The sequence below is a fragment of the Brachionichthys hirsutus genome, chromosome 10 (genome assembly GCF_040956055.1).
Source record: "Brachionichthys hirsutus isolate HB-005 chromosome 10, CSIRO-AGI_Bhir_v1, whole genome shotgun sequence".
NCBI lineage: Eukaryota > Metazoa > Chordata > Actinopteri > Lophiiformes > Brachionichthyidae > Brachionichthys > Brachionichthys hirsutus.
The window spans coordinates 7,475,975-7,496,052 of record NC_090906.1 but is presented as its reverse complement, the minus strand read 5'-3'; the positions used below and the strand labels follow the sequence as shown (position 1 = coordinate 7,496,052).

The 20,078-nt window shown below is 39.9% G+C and overlaps 3 protein-coding genes across 3 annotated transcripts; 1 reads left to right on the top strand and 2 right to left on the bottom strand.

Annotated features, from left to right (window-relative positions):
- Nucleotides 1–517: 517 nt before the first annotated feature.
- layna (layilin a) lies at nucleotides 518–3,672 on the bottom strand. Its single transcript, XM_068744320.1, has 8 exons — nucleotides 3,597–3,672; nucleotides 3,432–3,452; nucleotides 2,951–3,248; nucleotides 2,118–2,275; nucleotides 1,987–2,028; nucleotides 1,792–1,854; nucleotides 1,583–1,679; nucleotides 518–1,220 (listed from the first exon to the last, which is right to left on the bottom strand). Exons 1-8 carry the CDS (start codon nucleotides 3,670–3,672, stop codon nucleotides 518–520), a joined length of 1,458 nt encoding a protein of 485 aa, XP_068600421.1.
- A 2,376-nt stretch (nucleotides 3,673–6,048) lies between these two features.
- Nucleotides 6,049–14,156, bottom strand: LOC137900024 (complement factor B-like). Its single transcript, XM_068744065.1, has 18 exons — nucleotides 14,099–14,156; nucleotides 13,361–13,567; nucleotides 13,103–13,288; nucleotides 12,831–13,007; nucleotides 11,827–11,913; nucleotides 11,424–11,563; nucleotides 10,017–10,161; nucleotides 9,786–9,917; nucleotides 9,461–9,571; nucleotides 9,241–9,372; nucleotides 8,860–8,966; nucleotides 8,578–8,710; nucleotides 7,940–8,078; nucleotides 7,699–7,775; nucleotides 6,777–6,877; nucleotides 6,545–6,674; nucleotides 6,305–6,354; nucleotides 6,049–6,225 (listed from the first exon to the last, which is right to left on the bottom strand). Exons 1-18 carry the CDS (start codon nucleotides 14,154–14,156, stop codon nucleotides 6,049–6,051), a joined length of 2,289 nt encoding a protein of 762 aa, XP_068600166.1.
- Nucleotides 14,157–15,971: 1,815 nt separating this feature from the next.
- On the top strand, nucleotides 15,972–19,834 carry chek1 (checkpoint kinase 1). Its single transcript, XM_068744658.1, has 13 exons — nucleotides 15,972–16,036; nucleotides 16,237–16,351; nucleotides 16,699–16,807; nucleotides 17,320–17,384; nucleotides 17,470–17,539; nucleotides 17,618–17,806; nucleotides 18,068–18,172; nucleotides 18,264–18,347; nucleotides 18,423–18,501; nucleotides 18,583–18,751; nucleotides 19,250–19,381; nucleotides 19,470–19,571; nucleotides 19,751–19,834. The coding sequence occupies exons 1-13, from the start codon at nucleotides 15,972–15,974 to the stop codon at nucleotides 19,832–19,834; spliced, it is 1,368 nt and encodes a 455-aa protein (XP_068600759.1).
- The last annotated feature ends 244 nt before the right edge of the window (nucleotides 19,835–20,078 follow it).

The window sequence follows — 20,078 nt, the reverse complement described above, 5'->3', positions numbered from 1 at the left end:
TTCTAACATTATGAGGCTCATGTTTGAGAAAAAAAGACACCAGATATCATCTTCATAAACCCGTGCTTTCTCTCCTTTCAGCATCCGGTGCCTACACTACCCACATTGCACCTCGGCTCATGGTCGTTCAGCGTGAGAGTCAGATTTGTTGTGCCAGTAGGGGCTAAAGTGACCTTGAGCGCCGACCCTCAAGCACAGATGAAGGGCAGGCTGAACGTGTCTTATTCAGACTCCAGTTAGAGTTTAGACTAAAATCACTCACCCTTAAATTTAAAGGCAGAAATCTCACATCTGTCTGTATGGTTAAGCCGATAAGTCAGAATTAACTGTCCTCTCATTTCCACAAATTTAGTTCCACATGGGCCTAAATTACCAAACAGACAAAATGTGACAGTAGAGGCCCAGCAACAAAATGTAATTTAAACATATCTACACCAGATTGATGCCAAATACAGCCCATGTACATGCACAGTCCGTGAAATCCTCCCTTCCCAGCCCGCAATCACACATAATAAATCTATTTAGAAGACCAGTAGTTTTCGTAGTCGACCCATTCTTGTTCTTTAATGGATCGCTTTCTGCCATCGAGAGTCAGGCCATTTCTGTAGTAATCAAGATTCGAATGGTAGGATTTTCGGTTTTCATAGGGTCCTAGGCTGGTTTTGTAAGTGTCCTCCTTGCCGTTGGAAAAGTACGTCTGATAGAGGTCAGCCTTTGCCGTGCGACCTCCAGTCCTCGGTTTGGGATCGTAGAGGTCGCTCCCTCTGATGCTGCCATCGTACAGTCCATGGTCTCCGTACACACCGGTGCCGTAATGCTCACTCTTCGTCGTGCGACGTCCGAGACTCCTGTCGTAAGAATCTCTGTGCCCAGTGCCGTCCTTCAGGTCCCTCTTCACTGAGCGGCCCAAACTCGCATCGTAGAAAGTGTCAAGACGCCCAAGGGCAAGGTCGCCGAGGTCAAAGTTGAGGAAGCAGCTCTCTGTACTGGCAAGCGTTACAAAGCCACTCTCCGTGTCCCGACCTCCCAGGTTGTCGTAGTCGCCTGTTGGGGTGTCAGGGGAGGAGCATATAAAGGAGGTGTTTTTGGTGTTGGGGCGAGCTGCAACCAAATCATCCTCCTTCTGGGAGCGAATGATGTTGTAGACATCCGTCGGAGTGGTGCTGACGCCGAGGCCCGGGTCGGTCTGGCATTGTTCTGATTTCTGCTGCTTCCTCCTTCTGCCTCACACAGAAACGTAAATAACAGTAGGAATAAGGGACATGAAGTGGTTTCCTTACTGCTTGTATAAATTCCTTTGAATTTAAAAAGCAAAATTGGGGAGTACAAAACCCAGAGGTGGCATTTCTTAGAAATTATTAAACTTAATTTTTTTGCTGGGGGTTTTGTGTGTTTTTACGGAATACAAATTCTAAGTGCCTTTAGTCAACCAAAGTGACTGAACTGTGTCACCTCAAGCAGCTCTGCTGTAACTGAACATCTTCCAGTGGGGAGTGATTGTCAGTAAGCCTCAGGTCTGCAGGTGAATTCACTGAAACTATTGTTTGCTTGCAGTGCTAACCTCTCTAACTTGTATCCTTACCGTTTGACAAGCAGTTTGAAGCAGCAGACTCCAGTCACAGTCAGCAACAGCAGTAGCAGGGGAATGGTGGGAATGATGATGTAAATCAAATTCAGAGCTATAAGAGAAAAATCAGGTACGGACAGTACAGTGATTTAGTGTCTCGTGTAGATGTTTGGCTATGACAGCATCAGAATAGTGAGTAGCGTATACGTATTGGCTCGGTTAACCTGTATTTCTGGCCTGGTTTTTGTCCCTTGGGTTCCCCGGCAACACAGATGAGGGGGTGATATCTGTAATGAGAAACAGCCACAATGTTTAGAGTGTCTCACTGAAAATAACTGCAATTACTGTCAAATTATCCAGAACGTATGAAAAAAATTCAAAGACAACATTTAAAAAAAGAAATACAGAGCACATTGTACTTTGCGTGGAGTTGGGAGACGGGGGAGGGTCGAGGAGTTTCTCTGTGGGGAAAAATGAATCAAGGTCAACAAGTGTTCAATGTTTTTTTGTTTTAAGTAAATCTGTTTTGAAATTATTGAACCTGGAGTACCAGAAGTGTATTTGCAGATGAAATTGTTCTTGGTTTCACAATTGTCATCGTTCCACTGGAACATGTAGAGACCCCCCTGGCCAGGCGGAGCAGACGGTTGGTGATACATCACCACACACACTTCATAGCCGCATGACGGCTCGTCCCAGTGCCAGTTCCTGCAGCAAACATACAAAATGACATGAACAAAAAACGCTCAGTGTCCAAATGACATCAAGTTTCAATACATTGTTCCTGTCTGATATCTTTGTGTAACAACAATTATCAAAATATATTTAGTGCTGGTAATTTACCAGGAACATTTATGAAAATGTAATATATATAAAAAAAATATTGCTAGTTATAGATCTAGGAGAAGTGTAAACACATACAGATATCGTCCTAAAAATAAGGTTTATGTGCACGTTTATATTAGCTTATATGTAGTATAAATTTGTTTGGTATGATGTGACTCATATTTATATTTTTGCTGTGAAGCGAAAAGACATTGTAGGAAATAAATGCCTCAGTAGGTCTTTGATTATATGTATTAAGCATATAAGTAATCGATTAAAGTGATTATTGTCATTTATTTATTATGTTATTTATTACCGACATTTTCATTAACTGAAATAATAAAAATGTAGAAAGAAAGATTATTTAAAATAATCCTTAATTTCCACAAAATAGTAGGTAATGTTAAACGACTGAAATAAATCATGAGATTTTTTTAACGCTCCAAATCCACATGCCCCCCCTCCCCCACAAAAAACCTATGACATATGTTATGTTTTAAATTTAACTACATAATAATGTAAATTTACCCCTTGATATTCTAAGTAGGTCCCACCCACCTAAATGTGGATTTGCTGCCGTCCAACCAGTAGTACTGTGGAGCGCAGTCTGAACTGCTGTTCTCATCTCCGTGGTTCCGCCGTAGGCCGATCCAGAAGTCTCCATCGGTTGGGCGTAGCTCTGTAATGAGCTGCTCTATGACTTTCTGCTCAGATGCAGACTCCACGCTCAGCAGCTGCCCTCCATCCCGTCTGCAGGCGAGCTCTGCCTCCGCAAAGTTCAGCCTCCTCCGAAGCTCAGAGAAGTAGGCCAGTTTGTAGCAGGGCTTCCCTGTCCCTGCCTTGCACACGCGTTGACCTGCATCCACACACATGCACCTGATTACAAATGCTGAGTTTTCCTTATATAAGCCTTCCTATCATTATCACAAAAAAATTATGTTGATGATTTCTACCAGAATTTTGGAGATTTTGCACTCTATAAACCAGAGTTATTTGTAGAGGGCCTGTTCTAAAACTGCTAGTTCGGTGTGTTGCTCACCTCTTGCTTCAAATATATCCGCTTCAAGAACCAAATATCCAACACCGAGGCAGGAGGGCAGCCCATGAGAAAACCAAGGATGGATTTACAGTTGAATAAAGTTCTATTTTATGCTGTGTTGTGTATCTGTGCGTGTGTGTGTGTGTGTGTGTGTGTGTGATTTACCTGTAATGAGACTTGTGGCTGCAGACGGATCAAAAAATAAAAGCAAGAGATGGCAGAGGAGTGTGAGCGAGTCCATCCTCGTCAGCTGGAGTTAATTCAGCACCACCGCTGGTATTTTCAGTTTAGTCTTGTTCATTCCGCTGCTTGCTCATCTGGTTGTCAGCAGAGACGAGGAGAAAACCAGACAAAGTCTGAGCTGCAACTGCAGAAGCTGCTCTAAGCAGGCTGGGATTCAAAGAGAGCAGCACCAAAGTGCTAAACAGACAAATCTCCTGCTCCTCCTGCTGAAAAAGAGCGTATGTGAGACAGAAGGAGGAGCAAACAGAGGAGGGGAAAAGACAGCGTTTTTCAGAGCGGGCTGTAATCTGTTAAGAGCAAGTCTTAATGATTGGGAGAAGCGGCTGCATTGATCGCAAGACATCTAATCATGCAAGTGCTTCTCATTGTAAACGCTGACAAGAGGCAGATTTCACTCCTTCCTTTATTACTTAAGCCGTTTGTATCACCATGACAAAAGTGTTACATGAAAATGATCTCCTCTAACTTGATCAGCGATGTTTTAAAGTATAGTTCTCTGGTCAATCCTTAAATTTTATTTCAGTGTTATTGTCCTATTATATTTCAGCAAGAAACGAGACGGGCAGGAGAGTCTTGTTTCATTCTAACATCTCCAAAAGGACACTCGGTTCATAATCTTCCATTCCTTTATCATTAAAGCTACTGAAAACTTTGCATACCGGTACTTTAAAACATTATAACTATTTCTCTGTAACCTAACACACACATGCACACGCACGCACACAAAATAGGCCCCCAGGCTAACCACTGGTTTCTAGTTTCTCTGAGTGAAGCTAAGCTAATAGTACTTGATATTTGAGTTTCAGTCTGGTGACTCCCAGTAATAAATTACTTGAGTACATATGTATCATGATATCTAAAATTCCTGAACATGAATAAGGGTATAAACAGAAGTACAGACTATTGGCCAGTTTGGTTTCATGAACTCAGCTCATCATCTTTATTCACTATTAGTAAATGAGATGCTCGCCGTTATAAATGCATCTTGCACCATTTAATTTCAAGTGTCAGCAGAAGCCAGCGATGCATGCAATGCCCAGGTTCTTCTCACAAATGGGTTAAAGTGTATGTATGCAGTTCCTAATGGGAGTAATTTCTAAAATGGCCCATAAAGTTGATTTAAAGCTCACAAGGAGACAGTTCTGCAGGAGTTTAGACAGCAGGATGCTTCATCAGGATTATGCTGTGTGTGCTAGAGTTGAAGAGGGAGGTAGGGCGGGGGTTGGGGGGGTGCGGGCTGGGGGGGGGGGGCTGACTTCCCTGAATGCACTGTCTGCATGCATTCTGCTTCACCCAAATCCTGCTAATCAGTTTTAAGCACAGCAGATTGATTTCGCCCAAATGGAATCGGCTTTGTTTATATGGAACATGTTGGGGTAAAGGATGTGTGCATTAGCAGGCGATGCTATGAAAAGACAAGAGTTGTAACCGAGTCCTCGAGAGGGATTGAATAAGGAATGGTCTTTGTTTTAAATTTCATCCTCGTTTACAACCTCAGAGAGGGTTTCATTCACTTAAGGGCTCTTCTGTTAGTCCTCTCTCCTAGAATGTCTCCCTCTGTCTCTGCCTCCTCCTCTCATCCTACTGACCCGCTCCCGCTCACCCAATTAGTCAAAGCAAAATCAGATAAATGTTCCCAAGGGAGGCCAGTACATCATTGGCCTCACACACACACTCACACACACACAAACACACACTAAGGGTTTCATTGTGTCAGAGGTTTTTCTGATATAACAGTCTTGGGTTTTTTGTTTTACTTGGACGTTTTACCGCCATAGATAAGCAAAATGAATTGGTAAATGTGCTTTTTCACTGAACCGACAGCGTAATGGTCAACAGATCACAGTTACGCAATAAAACAACAAAATGAAGCCGTAAACCTTCCTTGACCACCATGAATCATTAGAAGTGCCATGGCCCGTTTGTTTGTGGGCTTTACAGACACAGCGATGCATAAGTAACTCAGTTCATTAACATCTTAAAAGCCAGAAAGGGAAAGAAGAGAACTTTATTATTCACAAACAAGAACTTAATGTTTTACAAAATTCAGTTTGAATGAGCCGAGTTGGCACGCTGCCAGACCTTAGTGTCCGCATTGCGTAAGTCTGCACAGAGAACTGGGAATGTGCTCCGAGTCAATGAACCTGATAGAGTAAAGAACACGTATTAACTATTTGCATGGCTGTAAGAGATGGTTCTGATGCAATTGTACCTTTTATATTCAGAACTAAGGCATAATAGCCTCAGGAAAAATATATGTACTTGTGCATAGTCATAGGAATAAACAGCAAATGGCATCATCTGCACAATAATTAGAAAACTTATTAAAAAAAAAGGCAACACATTACTTTACAACAAAGCAGCATAAATGCATTCAGCACTTCAAAAATGTAAGTGGAGCATAGTCGTCCTGGTCGTCTCTTCCAAGAATAGATTTGAGAAAGCCTGTAACTCTGAAGAGATTAATGTGGAAGTCTCTGGAGGAATCATCCGACTCGACGACACCGCCCGACTTGCATAGAATCTTGGTACCCCAGCTAACAACTGCAACCTGTGAAATGAATGGATAGTTAGCATCACCACGATAAGCTCATGTTTTATTATATGGTGAGAAGACGAGAACTGTTCACCTGTACAGTACGATGCTCATAGTTTTTGAAGACAGCACCTCCAGAGTCACCTGGTCCAAATATAAAAATATTTGGGAGATTAAATATAAAATAGGATTTGTGTATTTTCCTATTTAAAAAGGCCTGTAGGGTTTTACACCCTTTTTTCTAAATGTTCCTAAATAAGTTAATAAGTTAATTTATTTCGGGTCAGTAGAGGACTTTTCCTTTTGAAGTTCAGATACAGCACAAGGAACATACCTGTACATGCTATGTGATCTCTGTAAGGTGAGCGACCCCCCGTGCACAGAAAATTATCAGTCACGGCATCCTTGGGCTTTTTAGTTGTTATGCCTTCTGCCTCTAATGCATGGCTGATGCATTCATCTCTCTGGATCGATCATTTTAAGGGAAAACATAAGGCAAAGTTACTTTTGATGAAAAGTGAAGAAAGCAGATACGGCAGGAGCAAGTTCAATGATTTAAAACTCACGTTGCTGCCAAGCTTAGCGTGGATGTCTTTTTCAGATACCTGATTGCCTTTTTTCGTGAGGAAAGCGAGTCTTTCGAGATTATCCTTGAAAAGAAGTTGCTCTATTTAAAGAACACAAACATACAGTTGATTGAGAAGATAGAGATATATGTTTTAAATGCAAGGCCAAAAGAATTGACATACAAAAATGGCAATATCTAATTTATGGTTATAACACAAAGCATTCTTTAGATACCTTATGGGAATAATTAAGCATCATATCAACATTTGATTAATCTGTATGAACCATATAGAAAAGTATTTTTTAATATTTCAAATAAACATTGATAAATGCGCATTAATTAATTTAGTCTATACCCTCATGACAACTTGACAAACTCCCAGGGTCAATTGTAACATGTAACTTATTCAAGTGTATAAATCTTTATAATATGTCATTAGAGAAGTTAGTTGCTACACAAATAAATGAACACTGAAAATATCCTTACATCTATAGTGTAATATAGATGTGTTATAAACAATATCAAGTGTTAAATATATGTTTTTATCACAAAATGTTTGAATCAGACTGATACATAGATAAATATTAATTAAATCAAATACCATAAAAGACAGTAAGTAAATGTGCTTGTGGTGCAAACTGAGTGCCACAAATTCTACTAATAAAGTAGTTGAAGCAGCAAAATGTAAATTGATAAAAAACATTTACATACATACACATTAAAAACAAAATGAAAGTGTACAGGAAACATCCCCCTCCCCCAAAAGAACATCTAAACTTAAAGCGCCATTCATTTTGGACTATGTCGCGAGCGCCCCCTATACACCCGGAGAGTGTATAGGGGGCGTGAGAGAGGGATGCTTCTTTGCTGGACTGAAATACCTGCGGGATGCCGTCCCCCTTGAAATAAATAAGCCTCACCTTGTTGCTGACAGGTCGAGTCACCAATCAGTTGTAAAGCATCACTGGTCTCCTGGGTGCCAGGTATACAAATAGGTCTGAAAAAGTATTTACAGTATAAGAATGTAGTGTGGTGCCTCTTACATATCCAGATAAATCCAATTCTGTTTTTTCTTGCGTTTAAATGTAACTGTTTAAGAAGTAAATTCTGTACTAGGACTGATAAATAATATCAAAAGGCAAGTAAATAATGAGTTCTCACCTAGCAATATTGGAGATATGAACGTCTTCCATCAGTTGGATTAGAGCCACATCATAGTCATAAAACTCCTTCACGCCAGCATGTGCTTTCAGACTTACGTTGAATTTCGGATGTACGATGAACGTTTTAACACTTTTCACTGTAACACACAATCATCTCTTTTGTCAGACTGGACAGCAGAAAACGTTCTTCAAAATATTCACACGTAAAAAAATATATATATTTACAATCCTTAACCATGATTGGTTAAGGATTGCCCACTACTAATTCCACAGTGTGTTGGTAAAGGCCAGGCAAAAAACAGAACCTCCATTGTAGAGGTAATAGGAGAGAGATTATTGAAAGTGTCCAAAAACAAAATTGTTTTATTGTGAAAATTGGCCCCGATTTCGATTTCAACTGTGATTTTTGAGTGAAGTGAATTGAATGCATATTTTACAAGATAGGATTTTTTTGAGGAAGCCTCCATTATAAGTAAAGAAAATCCAGATCGCCACAGTATCCACATTCCAGATCCGATCTGGATGGAATTCGGTGGTAAGATAGAGGTCCTGGATACTGCAACAAACAGCTCTGTCTGGGCTATGTTTATGCAACAACAACAACAACAACAACAACAAAGATATTGCAATCATCACCTCTGCCTTGTCCATCATCAATCTCAACTTTGACGTTCTTCTCTGTTACTCCAAATGGTAAGCAGTGAGCTGCAGTCAAGACGAACTGGGGGCTCACCAGAGACCCGGAGCACGTCACTGACTGTCCTTGGTTCTTGAGTTTTCAATGGCAGGCAGATGCATGAGGCAAATTAATTGGTTATAATATGAGACACCATGATGAGATACCATGTTGTATTGTCAACCTCAAGAAACCTTTCACAAATGAAACTTAACCTTCAAATAAAAAGCTAAAACATTCACCTGGATAAAAACGAATGTCATCCATGGAAACCTTTTTCTCTCGCTGTTTTTACCAGACGCTTCATACTCCTTGTGAAGACCACATAGACCCTTGACGTCTTCTTCATCTGCAAGATAAATGCACCAAGTTCAGTGTTGTTTATGTTTGGGAATGCAAATAAGTTCAGGATCCGGAGATTTTCATCGGGCTTGTGCTTCAATCATCAACTCCCTCAATAAGCTCAATAAATTAACAGTTTCTCTCTTACTGTGCGTGAATTTTTGACTTCCGACAACATAAGGGTTGTGTTTAGGTCTTTATTCATGATCTTGTTTGTGTGGAAATAAAGGGTTTTGACGGATGCTAAGGAATACACACAGAGAAATGTAAAGATGACCTACCAATCATTTCATCAAAGGTCTGACTCAAATCTTTAATCTGCAGTTTAAAGTAATGCTTTCCTTTTGCTCCCACAGTGAGGGCTCGCAGATCATCTTCAAATATCTCTGCTCCAATAGCAAAAATATAGATATCTGTACCAGAAGGAAATACGTCATGCTAAATAAAGCTTATTGGTAATGCCAATCAAATGTTGATAAATGTGTAAATCAAAATAATCACCAAGATAATCTTCTCTTGTTTGAGATTGAGTCTCGCTCGTGTGGTTCATGTATACCATGTTCTTTATTCTTCTTACAGTGGGAGTAGGTGAGCCGCCCATATTATAAGCACCTGCAATGTAAACATTTTGTTTTCTTTGTTGTTACACAAATTCATTATTCATATTCATTATATAAATTGAGGATGATTTATACAAGATATGCTGTATTAACTTACAAGCAATATTTTTATATTTTATTTTCCAAACATTAAACTTTTTTTTTTTGCCATGGATGTATAAATCAATGCTCAAGCAAGTTTCCATGAACCAAGAGGCTGACATTACCGTCTGTAAAAACGATAATGGCATGACGATGTTCCTTAAAAGCCTCCTCTTTAACTCGCTCCTTTATGGCACCCATTTTCTCCAATATCTTCTTAAAGACAAGGCACAGATTTGTTCCAGCAGTGTTTTGTCCTTCAAGTAAAACATCAACACACACAAGCAGTAAAGCACAGATAAAGCTACACACGAAAAAAAATATTTTCAACACCGTCTCTGAGCTGTTTTACTCACGGCTGACGTCAAATGCTTCGATTCGTTTCTTGACATCTGCCAGTTTTATTTTGCCATTAAAAAAATTCATAATGCTGACAACTTCCAATATCTCAGAGGAGAAAAAGGCGATGTCATAGTTTGGAGTCACACTAAAGGATGCAATCTGTGAAGACAGAGCAGGTGACACAAGGTTAATAGCATTCAGTGTTTTAGCTGAGATTAGGTTAGGTTCAACCTTATTTTCACTACACATGTACAAGTAAAAGGTAACAAAATGCAGCTTAGTATCTAACCAGAAGTGGAATTATTGGACAGAATTATACAGGTTAAAAAGATTTACAGTTGCTATGAACACAGATTTGGTGCTGTGAATATTCTATAAAGCTAGACATAAAATATGGGTACAGAATTTGTAAACAAATACGCAAATTAAATTAGAATATAGAATATATTGTGGTTTTTTTTAATCATTTTCTGATTGACAGTAATACAAAAAAACCTAAATAAATAATTGAGACAACAAGTCTTGAATTATCAAACTGCTTACAGTTATCTTATTGATTCATTGATTCATTTATCAGCAAAAAACAGAATCCTTCCTGTAGTGTGCACTGACAGCAAGCCAAGGGACTCATGCCAAGAAGCATCAGCCAAGATTAAGATGTGTAATTCAAAATTAAATTTACTCCTAATGGTTATGCTGGCTGCCAAATGCGACAGATATCTGTGCGTGTTGTGTGTCCAGTAGACAAATGTTCTTCTGAAATGTGTCAGGTGATATAAAAGGCTTCATTAATCAGCTCTTACCAAGTGTGTGATGCATTACGTGTGCAACCTCAACCCAATATATTTGCATCTAATGTTGAGGACCCATATAAAATGACTTCAATGCTGATACTTGAATAATAAATAAATGTTGCTTGTCTTGCAGCAAAAAGCAATATATTCATAAATGAATCAAAATGCAAAACCTAGAAGAAAACCGTAATAATACACACATAATACACATGAGTAAAGGTAGTCACAGTATAAAACATGGCAAAGAAATGATGCAGTAATCCAGTAAGCAAAGATATTACATTTATTTAAATGTTTATAGCTGTCAAAAAACAAAAAGAATACAACATGTTTTTATTTCTAGAAAGTAAAAGATATTGCCATTTATTCTTGCGTTGCTTTTTCATATCTCAATGCAGTATAACACCATGAAGTTGTATTTAATCATTAAAAACATGTAATTGTGTGTTCATTTGATTTGAATGAGTGTCAGGCTTTTTGCATGGAGGGAAATGTTTCTTAATATCTATATACATTTCTGACTGTATGTAATGCAGTGGCTTCCTTTGCTATAGCCGAAAGAACCTCCACCATAAAACCGCCACCGCTTCCCCTTTTTAATCCAGAGATAAGCTGTTGGTTTCTTACCTTTGAGATAAGTCTTGTAACAGCCTCCTTTGCTTGAGCAACTTGATTATTTTCGATGCTCTCAGAAATATCCATTGCAATATAGATGTTGAGTGTCCCGTTTCTTGAAATCCGGATTTTCCTCCCCTCCTGTGTGTCACCTAAATGATCCACAATATACGTATGCGGTTATTGTGTCGTACACGTTATCTTAAATATTCAGATTCATCTATTCCATGAAGAAGGATTCATAACTGGAGTTAGTATAGTAGTAGTAGTAGTAGTCGTAGTAGTATCTGCATTTATTTTCGAATTTCACAAAACGTTATTAGCCTCACTCACTCCTAAATAATGCAGTCACAGCAAAACGATCGGACCAGATTGCTACGAAATTATCCTAATGATCAGATCAGATGCATCTTACCAGCTGGCTCTAACATGGTGAGGCTTTCCCTAATCGAGCTTCCAAATGCCTGTGAAACCTCCAGGGGAGTGTCATAGGTGTGTCTGTCTGCAAAAAAGCAAAATGTTCACACAAGTTTATAATAATTGTGATTATTACCACAGAGACTAGGATAATTCAACTCTCAGTCGTTTACAGGTGGGAAGCTGATGGGGGGGGGTCCCTGGAATCGTAAAGGTGGAGATCCCAACTCACTGACAATGTTCTATCTAGCTTCCTGGATTTACAACAGTGGGCTGGTGTGTGTGTTTTTTTTCAGATGGATGCCTTTCTGAACCTAACCTGATCCAAACCAGGAAAGAGACACTGGAAACTGCCACCTGTTTTTTTTGTTCCTTTTTCCGGTCGTCTGTCACATTACTAACTTGCAGATTATCTGATTTTATAGCGTTTTACACAATCTTGGTTGCAAATGTCTTATTGTGGAAACTCCTCATATTTGACAAGACTTTCAGTCATTAAATTAAAAAAAAAGAGGATGTTGAGGCCCATGTTAAAGCCAAAGTTAAACACAGCACCCCAAAGTGACGGCAGGGAGGTGTTGAGGAAGGGGGGCTTCTGGGACGACTGGCAAATCTGAAGGGCAATTGGGGTAAATGATAAATACAGAAAATGATGAGTTTTCTATGACATAATGAGAAGTAGTGATTTGTTAAAGTTGTACAGTGTGAGAATATTCTTCATTTGGTTTGTATTTGAGGTCTGTAAAGTGTTAGCCGGTTAGCCTACACCACAGCAGTGTGAATAAAGAGCAGGTTGTTTGGGTCACACTAATCTTCCAAATGAACAATACTGGACACAAGTTCGAATGATCCTAATCCCTCAGATTTAACTAGACATCCACAACCTTCAACCTTTGCTCTAACTTCAGCAGCATTTCATCAGCAACTGTCCGCATTAAGCACAATTTGCAGCAGAACTTTCATTGATAGAGCCTCAGCAGCATGTGTGTGTTCCAGTCTTACAGTAGCAGGCTGGCTCTTGGCCTGTCCACTGGCCGTTTTCCTGGCATTTTCTTTCACTCGGTCCCACCAGAAACAAGTTGCTGTTGCACGTGTACTTCACTGTATAATCAAATTCAAATATGTTTCCTATTCTTGAGGCACCAGGTGGGATCCCAGGGTCAGCGCAATTATCTCCTCCTGTGGTAACAGAAATGACAAAAGTCACAAATATGGATGTGCAAGCAAACCCAAATTACAAATAAGGGGAAGTGGAATTGCTGTTAGGGACTAACCATCGTTGCTGCAGATGGGAGTGGAGCCGCTCCACTTCCCGTTTGGCAAGCAAACACGTCTGGACGAGCCACGCAGTTTGTGTCCGGAGTAACACTCATATGTGGTCTCATTGTCTGCAAAGTACCTCTCCTGAGGTGGGGAGACATTCCCATACTCCAGCACAGTGGGGTCTGGACATTCAACACCTGCACAGCAAAACAATATGATCAGAGGCAGAACGTAGAGGCCGCCTGAAAGCCCGAAATATCTTCACTCACGCTGGCATCTCTGACGCAAAAACCTTTTGGGTACTGGTTTCCATGAGCCATTAGGCTGGCACAGGCGGGTTAATGCAGGGTAAGGGTAATAACCCTCCGGACACTGGTAGATCAATCTGCTGTCTCTCTTCAGCTGCCTGGTCAATACGTAATCCCCTCCTTCAATTTCCATCCCAGCTTCTGTGCAGTCACACCAAACCTCTTCTCCTGGGAAATGAAAGTCATGCACTCAGTCATTAGAAAACTCCCTTCAGAGACATTATACAACAATTCTCACAAACTGAATAGGACGACTTCATAAAGACATAAGCCGGCGGCAGATTGTCGAATAAACTAAAACACCAAGATTTGAAATAAAATATTTGCTGACATTCAATAATCACATTAATTTTAAGAGCACTTTTAACCTGAAGTTTAAAATTCCAAAGTTCCATTTTTATTTTTATTTCAATATTGGATATTGGTCGACCAATCACTCGTCTGTATTTTAGTCAGTCACTGTTAGAGGTCTATGCAATTTTATTCTTATAGTGATTTCTCTTCTAAATTATTTTAAGAACATTACATCTGCAATATTTAAAATTTAACAAAATTTGTTCAAAAAGTTGTCATGAACAGTAAATGTAAATACTTGGAAAAATGCATGCCTAATACCAATACTATATATGAAAAATGTAAACGACCTTTTATACAATAACTTTCTTTTATAATCTACAATAATAATAAGAAATAGCTCACCCATAGTGAAGAGGCATGAAAGCGCAGCAAGCCAACTCCAGTGGATAGAAAATAACATGTTGAAGCTAAAACAGGACAAATACAGAAATGAACAGTATTTATAAAGAGGGACTGAATGGACAAACACCATCTGGGCACTTATTAACCTCATGGTAAATAAAGGAAAATCAATCATTTGTTTACAGTAAACATCCAAACTCTTTCTCTGTCATCATATTATAACTTAATTGCAGAGATCAAAATCAATCAAGTTGGCTCCTGTAGAATTTGTATTTACTTCTTTAATGTCTATATGGTCAATATTAGTAGTATGTTCTAGGAAATTGTTAGACTCTCCTTTGTTCACTCTGGCCTTCCTGATATGTGTACACACACGGTCACATGTTGGTTAAACTAACAACGGACTCAGAGACATCATTTCCCAAAACCTCCAGAAACTTTATTGACAAGTTGCTTCAGTTATTGATCGAACACAACAGTCACACCGGATTGCTTTAACTGTCATCTGATTAAGTTTTCAGTCGTACTTGCAAAAGTGTGCTGGACAGTGTTTGTGAAATATAGCTTATGTTTGTGATAATGCATATCTGTTTATAGCCTTTTCATTGACAATGAGAAACTATGACTTTAAACAGAGGCTGAAAATGAACATGATTCCTTTTTGAAGTTCAGTCATTGCGTTCAACAATCCATTGCATATAATAAATAGAATTGAACTGGAGTCAACCCCAGTCAACAGATTGACACAATGCCATCTCTGCAAATCAGATAACCATATTACTTATAAATGGACAGCGGGAGAAAGCTGGGAAACCTGGATGGAACTCACAAATGGGTTTCTGTGGGGAAGCAGCACACTATGCTCCACATTACCATTACATTTTCTGAAGAGATGACTTTCATGCTTTCAAAGACGGAGGCTCTGAAGCAACAGGTATTCAAGTGCCACCACCTGGGCATTTCTGGTCAGCATTTCTATCAGCAAACATTGATGGCTGCATATAAGTTATCAAAAGCAGCTGGTAGGAATGCATGTCTGAGGGAAATTTCAAGGAATATCTTCATCTTTATATCTTCATTGAAACCATCACTTAATTGAGGGATAACATTTTACAGTTGTTAAACTACAGTCCTGTTTTCAAACAGTGATGGACTGAGCTTCGACTCAAATGACTCTCTGTGTATGGTCGGATTATTTTTGCTTGCTATATTATATATACAGTGGACGCTAATAACACTGGGAGGCACTTATAATAAATAAGCTGATAAATATTCATAAATAACTCAAATATTCACTAAAAAATATTAAAACTTAATGATAATAAATATCTAAATACTGGTTGCAAAAATAATTCATGAAGTTTACCATTTCAATTTTAAAAAGATTTGTTTTGACCTGTTGTCAATAAAGCTTATTCAAAGTGCCCTGTGACTATGCCCCTCCCTCACCTTTTCTTTGGTGGATAATTTGTTTGACTGTTATTGCGATAATTACGTCAAGCCCTTGTCTGTAAAAGTGTTAATTATAAATATTTATCAATATAAATAAAGCTGTCTTTAAAACAAGACGGTAGTAAAAGTCCACGAAGAAGAATAAGCGGAAATGACGATTTTGGCGGAAGTAAGCGGAGGAAGAACAATAACCCGCCAAATTTGCTTGAGTACTGCCTCAAACGGAGAAGTTTCGTAAAAACGCTCGAAACACGGTACAAGCAGAGGAAGGCAGCGCAGGTAAGACATTTATTTAACAGTCAAAAACCACCTGCTTTTCAGTGACTTTGTTATTTTTCTACGTCGCTGCTGATTTAGCGGCGCCGTTTCTCCATGATCATGAGAGAGTCTGCCTGACGAGGACTGTTTTTCTGCTTTTAGCATGGCTGTACCTTTCGTGAAGGACTGGGACCTTGTCCAGATCCTGGGAGAAGGAGCCTATGGAGAGTACGCGTCTTCTTTTTAATTGACATTTATCGTTTGTAATATTCATGACCTATGAGGTACATTTACACAAGGTTGTATTGTCCTGTTAACATTTTACTCTTCCACAAGAACTGAAGATGGTAAACCTGAAATGTGCATGTGAACAAAAGACCAGCAGTAAAGCAAGCCGTCAGTCTGAATAATTGTGTTTGTGGCTGTAGGGTGAGGCTGCTGGTGAACAGACAGACGGAGGAGGCAGTAGCGGTGAAGGTGATCGATACCTCTCAGGCTAAAGAGTGTGCTGAAAGTGTCAAGAAGGAAATCTGTGTCCATAAGGTAAGCATGCTGGTTTACCTTGAGTTCAGTAAGTATGCCTTTTTAGAACGGTGTAATCCACACAAACATTCCAATAATGCATGCCAATCGCGTTACCCGCAAAGTGACGGCGTCCCACCGGTGGAGTAAAATGTTTCCACATCAATGCAATTCTCCAAATTGAGACATTCAATGATCCCAAAATGTATGCCGATGAAGCATCATTTTGACACCAAACACGGAGCTAAGTGTAGAACGCCGAAGTGCTAGAAAATCAAACACGTTTAACACACTGGGGTCGTCTGATTTCTGTGTAATTAATGGTTTACAATTGCGTGAGCGTTCTAAACATTTCATCCTGTTTGTAGAGTCTCAGCCACGCCAACATTGTACGTTTTTTTGGCCACCGGAAGGAAGGTCCCACTGTGTACCTCTTTCTGGAATACTGTACAGGAGGAGAGCTGTTCGACCGGATCGGTGAGATAAATTCACTTCTCTTTATGGCCCATGTTTCTGTTTACGATGTCATTCCTGTTTTTTTTTTTTTGTGAAGCACTTTGGCACAAACGGGGTTTGTTTTCGAAAATGCTAAATAAATATATTCGACTTTGTCTCAAAGTGTCTGCAGGTAGCAAATGTAGGGCTGTTTAGTTGAGTTTAAATCAGGTTAGGATTTACATTCATGCATGGAACAAATATCTTTCTTTCTTTTCTCCACTGAAATAAACTCTATATAACAATGTAGTGGTTAAAATGGTAAATTTAAAAAATGCCATTTTATAAATTCGTCCAATATTTCAGTTTTAGAGCAACAAATTAAAGTAAAGTTGATTTTGCGTGACTCAGTGTCACATTGTGCAACATCCAATAGAAGGTCGATATCAGTGTGATGTATTAGTATACTGTTGCAATCTGGAAAATCTGTTATTTGTGTATCGTCATGACATTTAATCCAAGTTATTTATCATTTATTTTGTTGTTGTTTTTAGAGCCAGATCTGGGGATGGCAGAGAAGGATGCTCATAGATTTTTCCAGCAGCTGATATCCGCTGTGGTGAGTGAAGGAAATCTGTGGGGGGTTGATGGGACGTTCTGTGTAGCGCTCCAGCAGCATTAAAGTCTCAAATCGACTTTTGCAGGAATATCTGCACAGCGTTGGCATCACCCACAGGGATATAAAGCCAGAGAACATCTTGCTGGATGACAACGGTGAGAAAATATGTTTCACCAAAGTTTGCGTGGTTGGTTTCTATTCTTCACGGCAGCCTTTCATCTTTTGCCTTTTAGATAACCTGAAGTTGACGGATTTCGGCCTGGCCACCATGTTTCGTTTCAAAGGACGAGAGCGTCTTCTGTGTCGCCTGTGTGGGACTCTCCCTTACGTGGCGCCGGAACTTCTCCGTCTCCCAGAGTACAAAGCTCAGCCTGCAGACATCTGGGCTTGTGGGATCGTTCTCACTGCCATGCTGGCTGGAGGTAAGATCCCAAAATCTGTGTGTGAATGGGATGGCCGCAATATCGAACACAGGCAAAGTGCCTGGGTTCAGATATTTGTACTTTTCTCATATTTAGCACACGGTGAAGTAACAGGGGGAAGGAATTTAAATCCTCCATCACCTGCAGTTCTTATTCATCAAAATCTGCTTTGATGCTTTCCCATTTGTTGAACAACGTCTACGGCTGCTGCTTCTTCTTCCTGGAAACACTTTGTCATCATTTTTGCTGCTTCTTTTTCAGAGCTGCCATGGGACCAGCCTACAGAGAGCTGTCAAGAGTATTCGGATTGGCTGCAGAAGAACACCTACCTATCTCCTTGGAAGAAAATACAACCGCTGCCTCTCAGTTAAATCCCGTTTTACTTTCAGTTCAATTACAGCAAGTCTGAAATAGTGTTGGAAATGTTTTTTAAGTCCGTTCCAACTTTTCTCTTCAGGTTTGTTGTCTAAGTTGCTGCTGGCTGGCCCCGATGCTCGCATCACAATAGCAGATATACGGAAAGACCGCTGGTTTACTGAAGGCGAGTAAACGGGGCTCACTTCAGCAGTACATTCAGTGTGCAGCAAGCTAACGCCTCGCTGTCTGTCACTCGCAGGTGTGAAGCGATCAGCACCGGGATCGGGAGCAAACAAACATCTCAGATCTGATCCGGGACTCGTTTCCCGCGACGTCCGGTCAGGGCTTTGTCTTTGTCTGAGATGGTTTCTGCTTTTTTTTGTTGCCTGTGTTTTAAGACCGCGCTCTTCTTCCTTTAGTGATGACGGGGTGCAGTTTTCTAGCTCTCAGCCAGATTTTGCAGCAGGTGGCTGGGAAGCCATGTTGTTCATCAGCCAAACCGAAGGTCAGGTCAGCTTCTCTCAGCCCACCAAGCCCGAGCACATGTTGGTCTGCAGTCAGCTGCTCGGCACGCCGGGAGCCAGTCAGGTATTTCTCATACTGTATTATGCTCACCTTTTTTTAGTTCTTTTGTTTTTTATCCTAAAGCACAAAATATGCTGTTAGAAAGTGAAATACGCCTTCACGGGAATCCACTGCATAGATTAGATGTTTATTTTCCATTTGGTCCAAGCACCTTCACGGTTTACGGTACCTTCCCTCAGGGCTCAGTTGGACTTTACAAGAATCACAATGATGTTCTTTACCCTTTGAATGAGCTATTTATGGTAGGAGCCAGTCCGCTTTCATAAAGTCTGCATTTTGCATCATCATGACTTTCCCATAACAGACAAACAAAATGCTGCTTCGTTTATTTATTTTTAGTGGTCATCATAGTGAAGGTGAGAGGTTTTTAATCAGTTATGATCTGCAAGACCAAATGGTGCTAAAGCTCATGCATTTGATAATTAACATGGGGAATTGATTCATTAATGCTGTACTTTATATATTTTTGTGTCCTAACTCCTCCTTTATTTGTCTATGTAGACTCCATGGCAGAGATTGGTTCGAAGATTAACACGTTTTTTCACAAATGTGAATGCCGAGGCTTCGTTAACTGCCCTGACTGAGGCTTGTGACAACCTGGCGCTTAACTTCAAGCCCGCCTGTGGCAAGCAGGTACGTATGTACTGTCATACACGGGAATATAAATAAATCTAAAAGGTAAAGGGACTGTTTTGCATTGAACTTCTCCGTGTCGTTTTAGGTGACTGTGAACACATTAGATAAACGCAATAATAAGCTCGTCTTCAAAGTCCACGTGTTGGAGATGAATCAGCGAGTGCTGCTGGACTTCAGATTGTCTAAGGTGGGTTTTAGCATGTCAGAATAATATGCACAGTGATTCTACATTGAAACATATTTCTTTGGATTATTCAAACACTGACTCTAAAAACGCAACCATGTAAACTACCGGGATCTCGTCATCTAATCGATGAGCCAGAGAGTAACTTTAGAACTGATTATTGTACGTGTCTGTTTCTGCAGGGTGACGGATTGGAGTTCAAACGCCTCTTTGTGAAAATCAAACAGAGGCTTGGAGACATCGTCAGCACTCAGAAGATTGCATGAGGAACCTGTAGAAAGAAATCCACACAGTCAGTGGTGGAGAGAAAAAGTGTATATATTTAGGTGTTCTATTGAGAGTTTAAATGTCTTCTGTTCCCCCTCAAGTGTGTTTGTTTTCCTCTTTTTTATCCTTGTAATAATTGATCAAGCATTTGGGTGTCAGGCAGGCAGACATTTTTGAAAGCTTGGATCAAATCGTTATTCTTTTAGCTTGGTGTCCGAATGGGTTTGTTGGCTTCTGACATCA